This window comes from Tigriopus californicus, chromosome 1 (assembly GCF_007210705.1).
Source record: "Tigriopus californicus strain San Diego chromosome 1, Tcal_SD_v2.1, whole genome shotgun sequence".
Taxonomy (NCBI): Eukaryota; Metazoa; Arthropoda; class Copepoda; order Harpacticoida; family Harpacticidae; genus Tigriopus; species Tigriopus californicus.
This window is the reverse complement of record NC_081440.1, coordinates 910,541-919,427: the sequence shown is the minus strand read 5'-3', so window position 1 is coordinate 919,427 and position 8,887 is coordinate 910,541. Positions and strand designations below refer to the sequence as shown.

Sequence of the window (8,887 nt, the reverse complement as noted above, 5' to 3'; positions counted from 1 at the left end):
GGTTCCCCATTGACTGTTACTCATCAACCAAAGCCCCAATCCTGCTGAAACTTGCTTTGTATGTTCCTTCAACACATAGCAAATTGATCGTGCCAAAAAAACCAGTGACTGAACTGCAATCAGATTGAAAAAAAAAATACGCAGCTGACTGCCCAAGTGGAGGTTTCCATTTCTTTTGTCCTTGCTCGGAGGTACAAGTGTTGAAAAAAACTTGCCTCTGGATGCTTTTTTTAGATTGTCCAGTACAGTAAAAATCGGATATAAGAGCATCAGATATAAGAGCAGAATTGAAGGCGGCAAAATAATTCTTTTTATTTCCCCGCTCCACAATGAAGTTTTTGATTGAAAACTGGTTAAACCATTTTATAAAAGCAAGTTTTCAGCCGCTTTCTCATAAAAATAAACAGTCATACATAATTGCTTCTGCCAAGAGAACCACTTTTTCCATCAAGGAGAAGCAAAAGCTCCTTGCTGATTTTGACAAGCTGTCCAAGATATGCCTGACCAAAGCTGCCACAAAGTTAGGAGTCAAACGTGCCCGCTTTGGAAAGCTCTTGGTTTGTTTTCAAACTTCATAGCCAGTATGTAACTCTGTGACAAATTAACTACATATTTGGTGCATAAACATACAGCCAACACACTGCCCTCCTTGCATTTCGTTTCATTTTTCTTGATTTCTATGGTTGCATTTTATTTGGACCATAAAACTACACCAAAGTATTGCTTAAAAATATGTTTTCTATCATCAGAATTGCCTCTGGTGCCGCGGAACTGGAGCATTGGATATAAGAGCACATCAGATATAAGAGCAGAAATTCACGGCCCCAAAGCTGCTCTTATATCTGATTATCCGATTTTTAATGTACCATAAATTTTGCAAGGGATAAAAAAATGAAAGTTTGCCTGGTTATGCTCAAACTTGCAGATCAACAAGCAGTGCCATCAATTCAATGTTTTGACGAGCGGCATGTTTTCACATAATAAAGCCTCACTCTTTGCAACATAACCATCAAAGGTGAACTGTTGCATCCAAAAATTTGAAAACTGTTTTAGTGTTTTTCTGAACTTTTCTGCCAATTTCTTTAAATTTTACCGTTATTTTGATCACAGAAAAATGACATTTTGGGGCTTAAAACATCATTGTTAAATTTGCCCTCCATCTATAAGCTATCAAGGAACCTAAAAACGCTACTATTATCGACATTTCAAACAACCACAGTTTCGTTTTCCAATGTATCAGCATTGCTTTTTCTTTTTCGCCTTCATTGCGTAGTCACTGAGTGATCAGATTGCCACCAACCGGTCGTGAATGCCCCATCTGTTCACTCTTTAGTCCATGTAAGCCGCATTGTGTTTACACAAAGACCACCCCCCTGATCAATAGCACTTATGAGGTTGGGATTTAGGTTTGGACCCCTGAAGAAGCTCCGTGTCTTACAGCAAGTTCTGTAAAAGACTACCTGATGAGTAAGCCGGCTAAAACTTGCATCCTGCATATTGTGCAAATTTTGCAAAAAACTTGCACATCTGAGATTTATCTGCAAGCGTAACAACAATATTTGAATTTTTTCTGCAATTTTTGGGCAATTTCAGCGATTTCAGCAAAAACTGTCAATATTTGTAAATAATTTTCAAGAACTCTGGTCAATTTTAGGAAGAAAAGTGAACTAAACTTTTTTCATTTTTTTTTCAAATCTTTTTTTTACAAAAAGTAAATGTAGGTATGAACTAAATTCCACACATAGTACCAACTAGAGGGCTTGTCAGAGAAAAGACTTTGCTTTGAACACATTTTGGTAGTTGGGCAGGAGGATGTTGGGCAAATTGACATCTCTTGCGTTGCGCAGTTTCAACCAAAGTAGACAAACAAGCCGTCAACTAACTGGCTCCCTGAATTCGGAATTTGATTTTGAGAATCACGTAACTAAATGTGTTCAAAGCTGATCCCCATTGCACACACCAGGCAGCCGCGAGGAAACCAAAAAAATCTCAGAAATCTCGTGAGTGTTGTTTCTCTGACTAGCCCTCTAGTTGGTGCTTTTACTTTCCAAGCTTTCTGTCAAACTTGATTTTGACAATTCATTTGAAGATTCATCTAATAACAATAAAAAGAATTGCGGAGATTGGATGCTGAATGGGTGTCCTCTAGAGCCTGATTTCAAAAGATGAAGCTCCATTTTTGTCCTTGAATGTCATTGAACCCAGCTTCCTTAGTCTCTTTTAATTATTTGAAGCCTCCAGTGGGATGCCTCCTATGCCATGGAGAGGCGCGTTTTATACCTCTTGGAATTGGGTGCTTGGACGTTCACCAGCATGAAAATGTACTGAGCAGAGTGGTGAGCAGATGCACATTCTGGCTAACGTCCAAGAGTTAACTTGTAGCTAGGAGCGTTTACAAAACTCACCCCAGGCTTGTTCATCATCAGTGTTACTGAGGCTTGATTTCCCAGCATGAGAGAGAAAAAGAGAGGGTCTTATTCAAGCCAGCCTAGTCCTATCCTCGTCTAGTACGGGAAGAAGAAAGGAAAAAAACGCTGGCCTAAGAAACACCAGAAACAAGCACAGCCTAGTCAGGAGGGGCCCTAAATTGGTGCCAATGCGTTCCCACGATTAGGTAAAACATTAGTTTAAAAGATGAATACCTTGATCAGATATCTAGGTACTATTTAGGAGGAAAAATAAAACTACTTTTATCAGACAACTTTTGGCAGCAGTACAAGCATCAAGTCGATTGAAGCATCAAGAGCTACACGTATCTCTGCCTAGAACTAGGACCAGAGTTCACGGGTCTGCTCTAGGAAAGCGCTACTTTATGTGCTCGAGACTCCTCTGCCTGGGTGTCCACCGAAACGGACTAACTTGCTCTAGAGCTCTGCAGCTCTAACTCAACCTAGGCACCACTCAAACCTATGCCCTAGGCTTGGGAAGAGATCTTGTTGAGTCAAACAACATCATCCACATGTCTCTCTCTCTCTCTCTTAAACTCGCTCACTCACTCATTCACTCCGGACACATTCGAACTCACTGACCGTGCCCAGAAGGCTTAACCTTTGAATCTTTCTTAGTGTGCCCCTGGCAACCGTGGCCCGTGAATATGAAGCCATCGTTTATTCACCCGTAAGTATCCGTTCATATCCGAGTGCCCATTCCCCACTACTTGGGTAACTAGTTGCCCTATCCATGGAGTACGTGCCATGGCAAAACCCTCACCGATCCCGTCAACTGGCCGTGATTTGATTCCATATCTCCGCCTGACCCTGATCGGACCCGCAATTCCTCTGCCTGCCTCTGTACTTAGGTGTCGGTTCTTACGAGTATGTACGTTGTTCTGTTTGGAACGTATTGTATTATGAAGCAATGAGTTAGTTTGCCGCGTTGGTTAGACGTTTTTAGAGGAGAAGACGAGCTACGTCATAGAGGACTTGGCCCATGGCCTCCACGTGCATGTACAGCCTGCATGTACTACAAAGAGGAACTGTCGCTCTCCCTCTGGCTAGTAGCTCTCTGCTGGCTTCTTCCACGTCTCCCTCCTCTCTTTGTTGTGTTTGTGAGTCTGAGCGGTCTGAGCGGTCTGATGAGCCCGTCCGTCCGTCCATTCACCCGTCCCTTCACCCGTCCCTGTCCGCGACGTATCTACCCGGCGTCAATGTATTGGCAGTACAAGAGACAAACGAATCACCAAAGACAGACCAGACTCCACCAGACAGATAGACCCACCCACCCAGGAAACAGCCGACCCAGCAACTGAGCAGCAGGCTGTCTACAATTTACGTTACCTTTGGGCCGGATATGCTCGATAGAGTTTCTGTTGGCTGTATCTTTATCGCGGGTTGATTAATCACTCCCCGCCATTCTAATCAGGTGGATTTCTTGCCACTCTGTCGTCTTGAGAGCTGGAGAGCCGGAGAGCCGGTGCATCGTGCGGTCCACTCCCCCCACCCCAATCCGAGGCGTCCTTCTCAGAGCCAGCCGACGGAGGTTAAAGCCGCCCAGGATATTGACTCGAGCTAGCGAGAATTACAACCTACCTGTTGTTGGTGTTGTTGAAGTTGATGTCACTGTAGAGGCCGCCGAGTGTTTGAGTGAGTGAGTGAGTGAGTGATTGAATGTTCTTGAGTGCATTGACTTAATCCTGAGAGTTCACTATTCTTCTGACTCATATTGTTCGGGTTGGGAAGAAGGTGAGTTGACTCACGCCATGAAGAAGATTAAATCCCTTTCGCGCCATCCCAAGATACCTTTGCCCTCTACCTATTTCTCGTCCTCCTCCTTACACTCCTTACACTCCCTCGTCCTCTTTCTCCTCATCTTACCTTTTCAATTGTCCGGGTTAGACACAACGGCGAGCGGCCATGCATTTATTATATGCTGTTGAAAGTTGCCAAAAGATCCAAGCTCACAGGTAGAGAAACGGCCATAACCCACCTCCACGCGTCTGGGAGCAACAATGCTAACCTTTGGGGTCTTCGCTTTCTTTCAGAGTGACGGGCATCATGTCATCCCGAGGTTCTCCGGCCCCTGGTGGCTCATCCTCGCCCCGTGGGCGGGGCTCACCCACTGCCAATGTGTTTGAACGCGCACGATTGACCCACAATCTGCCCAATGACACGGAGGAGGTGCTTGGCGTGTGGGTCTCTGACTGTCCCGGTCGTCGCTCTTTGCCAATGGCCATCCAAGACAACTTGCGAATGCTTTTGGTAATGGGGGACGAGTGTCTAGCTTGTCACACGGAAGACCTCAAGGACGCTCAGTGCGCTCTCGCCGATCCGGATATGGAGCTTCGGCTCAAATCTGAACATGATCGATTCCATAGCAGTTTAAAAGCCATGAGTCAGGACGAGATTGCGTCCGCGCTCTTGGTGGACTCGTCCAAGTTGGCTTTAAATCAAGTGCCGTGCACCTCGTGTCGGAAACGGGTCAATGATATCTTGGCCTTAGTGATTACCAGCCATCCGGTAGCCCTTCATCCGCTCGTGTTCAGTAAACAAGGTGCAAATTCAGAGCGCCAGTCAGACTTTGTGAGTGTGGACGCTCATCATGTGGCTCTACCGGAGGCCTTGGCCAATTTATTCACACGACGCTTCTATTTCTTGTGGCAAAGGTTTGAAGAGGTACATTTAGCCACACGGAGCATCCGATGTCACCTGCACACCCGGCCCATGAAACCACAACCATTTTGTTCCTCATGGTTAGATGCTTGGCGAGCCATGGCACCGGATTGTCAAGCGAAAATGTGCTCCATTCCCTTTTCCGAGGTTGAATTGAGACTAGACGAGTTCTTGAACCGTCACAATTTCTGCTCGGAATGCAAGGCCACGGTGAAACTAGCATGTGCACTTCTCCTCGAGAAGAAAAAGACACCTGTATCGATCAGTGACACGTCGGTGGCTAATACCGACGATATCGTGGACGAAAAGAAGGACTACTGTCCGGAAACTTACGCCAACTTGATCGTGGGGCGACCAACCTGGCTCACAGCTTCGACCGAAGACACCCCTGAAGATGATGACGCCCTCTACGTGCGCGTTGATCTCAACCCGGATGAAATCGGACGAATGCTCGAAACGGCTCACTTGGACATGTACGGCCACAAAGTGGAGCGGCATGCCAAGACCATCGCTGTCGGTCAGCGAGAAGTGTTATCTTGTATTGGAACGATCCTGTACCAGCGGTTCTACGACGCCTCGAAATTGGTGCAAGACTACTTCAATAATTTCGAGGCTTTGTACGTGTTGTCACTGAAGCTACTGAAAGAGTCCCTAGAACAGCATTTTGAAAGTAAGTTTGGACTCAAGGAGGCTACTCTCCTGAATGAACTCAACGCTGAGGAGGAACGCAACAAAGCCCGAGCGGTGAAGAAACGTGAGAAGAAGCAAAGGCAACGTGAACGCCAACGTCAAGTCCAGCAAGCAAAAGACGAAAGAGACCACGATGAGGAGGATGGTCAGGAAGAAGACAAGAAGAGCGACATCACCTCGATTGCCACCACTACCACTACCACCACCACCACCACCACCACCACCACCATCGACGACGGATTAGCTAGTCCTGACAGCTGTGCGTCCATTCAAGAGCAGTTGGACGAAGATCCTGAGGAAGTTCAAACTCCGGAACAAACACAGTCGCAAGCAGTGACACCCGCAGTGCCTCCGGTGGCCACTCCAACGCCTTCCAAGAAGGCTGCCAAGCATGCCAAAAAGAACCAGCACACCAAGAAAAGCAAGGCTCCACCTGAGACCAAACCAGAACCGCCGCCACCATCAGTTCCGGTGCCGGTTCCGGAATCCCAGAAGGCCGCCGAAGAGTGTGTACCGTGCAAGTTAGTCTTAAGAAGGGAGCAACCTCCTATTCCTGATCTCTTCAGTATCATTGACGTTTGGAACCAATCCAAAGAGGTGAACACCATGAAATACATGGATCCTAAAGATCCCCGATCCCGTGGTGAAACTCACAGCGACGAATCTGAAGTGGACGAAAACGAACCGGAACCAGATCCTGCGGGAGAACCTTACATTCCTGAGTCAGAGATACAGTCGTATCTGGACAATAAGAAACGTATTGATGAACAACGGTTAGCTATTCGCAAGAAGCTCACGATGAACTTCAACCGAAAATTTGGCCGTAATCTTATCATTGAAAATGGTGTGATTTCCACGAATCCGGCTGGGTCAAATGATCTGTGATCATTTGAGCATTAGCGGTTAACAGGACCATTTTGCCTTGTCAAAAAGGGACATTATTTTTTTGTAATAATTACATTCTGACCTAAAGTGACTGAATGTAAAGAGCATGAGTTTTATTTATAGGCGTTATTGGATAGGTACTTGGATGGGCGTCAACAACCTTTGTTTAAATTCGAGCGATATGTGTTCGAGAAGGTTCACAACCTACGTACAGCACAAAAATGAAACGTTTAGAGCCAGTTACCTGAGACGGAATCTAAACGTAAACAATGAGGAAAAATGAAGGCAATCGATTAGGAAAGGCTTTAGGGAGAAATGCGTCATCTGAAAATATTATCTCAGTGATAGACATTACTGATGGATGCAACAAGTGCCTTCATTGTGTATCTTTGCACGTACTTAAACTGCCACTAGGTAAATTACAGTCATGATTTCGAGACTTTTAAGCTTTTTGGATCCAACATTTTACAGATATCAACAGGTGCCAACAATAGTCTCAAGAGCATAATTGGAACATACCCAAGAGCATTTTAAGCGCCGTGTTTTTGTTAGCGATGCACGATACCAGGCTGAACCGGAAGAGAGGAATGGGGAGCATTTCGGGGTAACATTGTTTTAAATTGATTACAATTGGTTACATCCAGCTCTTCAAGTTAAAGCTATTTGTGTTAACTAGAGTGATGATGTAGTATATGATATGAGGTGGGCACCTAGCCAAATGGCAGTCCCAAGGGTTGTTTTTGAAACAAGCCAACCAGAGGATCCTCTCCCGATCCCAACTCATGGCCCTGGGTAAGGTCAACTGCCATAAATGCGGAGCAGGACATTTTGTCTTGGATAAGTGCCGTTCCGTCCCGCCTATCACATAGAGGTGCTCGCCACTCCTAACAAGAGTGCCGTTGCCGCGTGCGGGTGGATTGAACGGCTCATCCACGGGCAGCAGAACATCCTCCTGAGGAACGGTCCCATGAGAACTGTAGCCCTTGAGTTGGATCCATCGCATGGATCGTAGATGAAGCACGTACGCGTCCATAGTTGAAGTGGCATAATCCTCGAGGACTAATATCAGTTTGTTGCCCACGAGGAGTCCGCAAGGCTTACATGGAAATATGCGGAAGTTCTTGGGAACCAATCCACTTAAGGTATTAGGATGATCACCTGTCGTCATCAGCCGTGTCCATTGTTGGGTGAGTAAATCGAGTTTGAACAGATCGGTAAACAGTTTGCGACCGTTGTAGCCTCCGTAGACGTACATTTGACCTCGCCAAGTGAAGGCAAAGGTTTGTGATCTGGCTGAAGGCACGTCACCCTCACATCGCCAGTGAGTCCAGTTTAAAGACTCTAGGTCTAAGGCATGAACGTCATTGAAATACATGTACGGACCACCCAGACAAGTTTGTCCACCAAAAGTGATCACCATATTACTCTGGAGTTTTCTATTGCTCTTTTTGGGAACATATGTGGCAGAATGATAGCCTCGAGGGGATGGACCACCTCCATCTGATCCCAGAGTTGAACAGCTCCGGTGTTCAGGGCTGAAAAACCGCGTGTCGGAGTGGTCGTTTAAAGTATCAAAACCGCCGTGCATGAAGAACCTCTGAAAATATTACATGTGGTAAGAAAAGACAGCAATGTTAACGATCTAAGAGGTACCTGTTCTTCCTCGCAATAAGCATATGCAAATCCCCATCGAGGGAAGCGTTTGTCCGATTCGGAGGCATGATGAACCATTTGCCGATGATATCCAGCCTCAACCACTGATCCGTCTTGCAAATGTCTATACAATTGGAGTTTGGCAATTGAGAACTTCCCAGCCAGGTCTTCCTTGTGATTGCCTCCAATCACAAACACGTCATCTGATCCCGTAAGGGTGTTTCTGAACCCAAATGAACCATGACCGTATCGATTGGCCACCATAGTGCACTTTCGAACGGGGATCAGTTGCCATTGGATTTCATTTTCCATTAAATGGGGCGAGATATGGCTCATATCCCAATGAGGATACTCTATTACCGCGAATGAAGGGTCGAAAAGGGTTTGATGACAGATTTTCCGGCTTATTAAGGAATCAATTGATGGACTTGTTTTGGTTTGTCGCAAAGGCTCGCACTCCCTTCAAGCTGACTTTCCAAGCGTTTCCCTTCGATTTTTGGGTCCAGGAGGAGTGGAACATGATCCGCCGCGAAAGGTAGTAAGCAAAGTAG

At 45.9% G+C, this 8,887-nt stretch overlaps 2 protein-coding genes across 4 annotated transcripts; one reads left to right on the top strand and one right to left on the bottom strand.

Moving 5' to 3' along the window:
- The first annotated feature begins 2,929 nt into the window (after positions 1 to 2,929).
- LOC131878451 (gametogenetin-binding protein 2-like) lies at positions 2,930 to 6,785 on the top strand. 3 transcript variants are annotated; one of them, XM_059224440.1, is made up of 2 exons: positions 2,930 to 3,117; positions 4,481 to 6,785. In XM_059224440.1, exons 1-2 carry the CDS (start codon positions 3,095 to 3,097, stop codon positions 6,681 to 6,683), a joined length of 2,226 nt encoding a protein of 741 aa, XP_059080423.1. In that variant the 5' UTR covers positions 2,930 to 3,094; the 3' UTR covers positions 6,684 to 6,785. The 3 variants fall into 3 exon arrangements, with proteins under 3 accessions (XP_059080423.1, XP_059080417.1, XP_059080430.1); XM_059224434.1 differs by lacking the exon at positions 2,930 to 3,117 and adding an exon at positions 3,618 to 4,402; XM_059224447.1 differs by lacking the exon at positions 2,930 to 3,117 and adding an exon at positions 3,624 to 4,181.
- A 22-nt stretch (positions 6,786 to 6,807) lies between these two features.
- Positions 6,808 to 8,881, bottom strand: LOC131878501 (kelch domain-containing protein 3-like). Its single transcript, XM_059224493.1, has 2 exons — positions 8,337 to 8,881; positions 6,808 to 8,280 (listed from the first exon to the last, which is right to left on the bottom strand). The coding sequence occupies exons 1-2, from the start codon at positions 8,670 to 8,672 to the stop codon at positions 7,318 to 7,320; spliced, it is 1,299 nt and encodes a 432-aa protein (XP_059080476.1). The 5' UTR covers positions 8,673 to 8,881; the 3' UTR covers positions 6,808 to 7,317.
- Between the last annotated feature and the right edge of the window lie 6 nt (positions 8,882 to 8,887).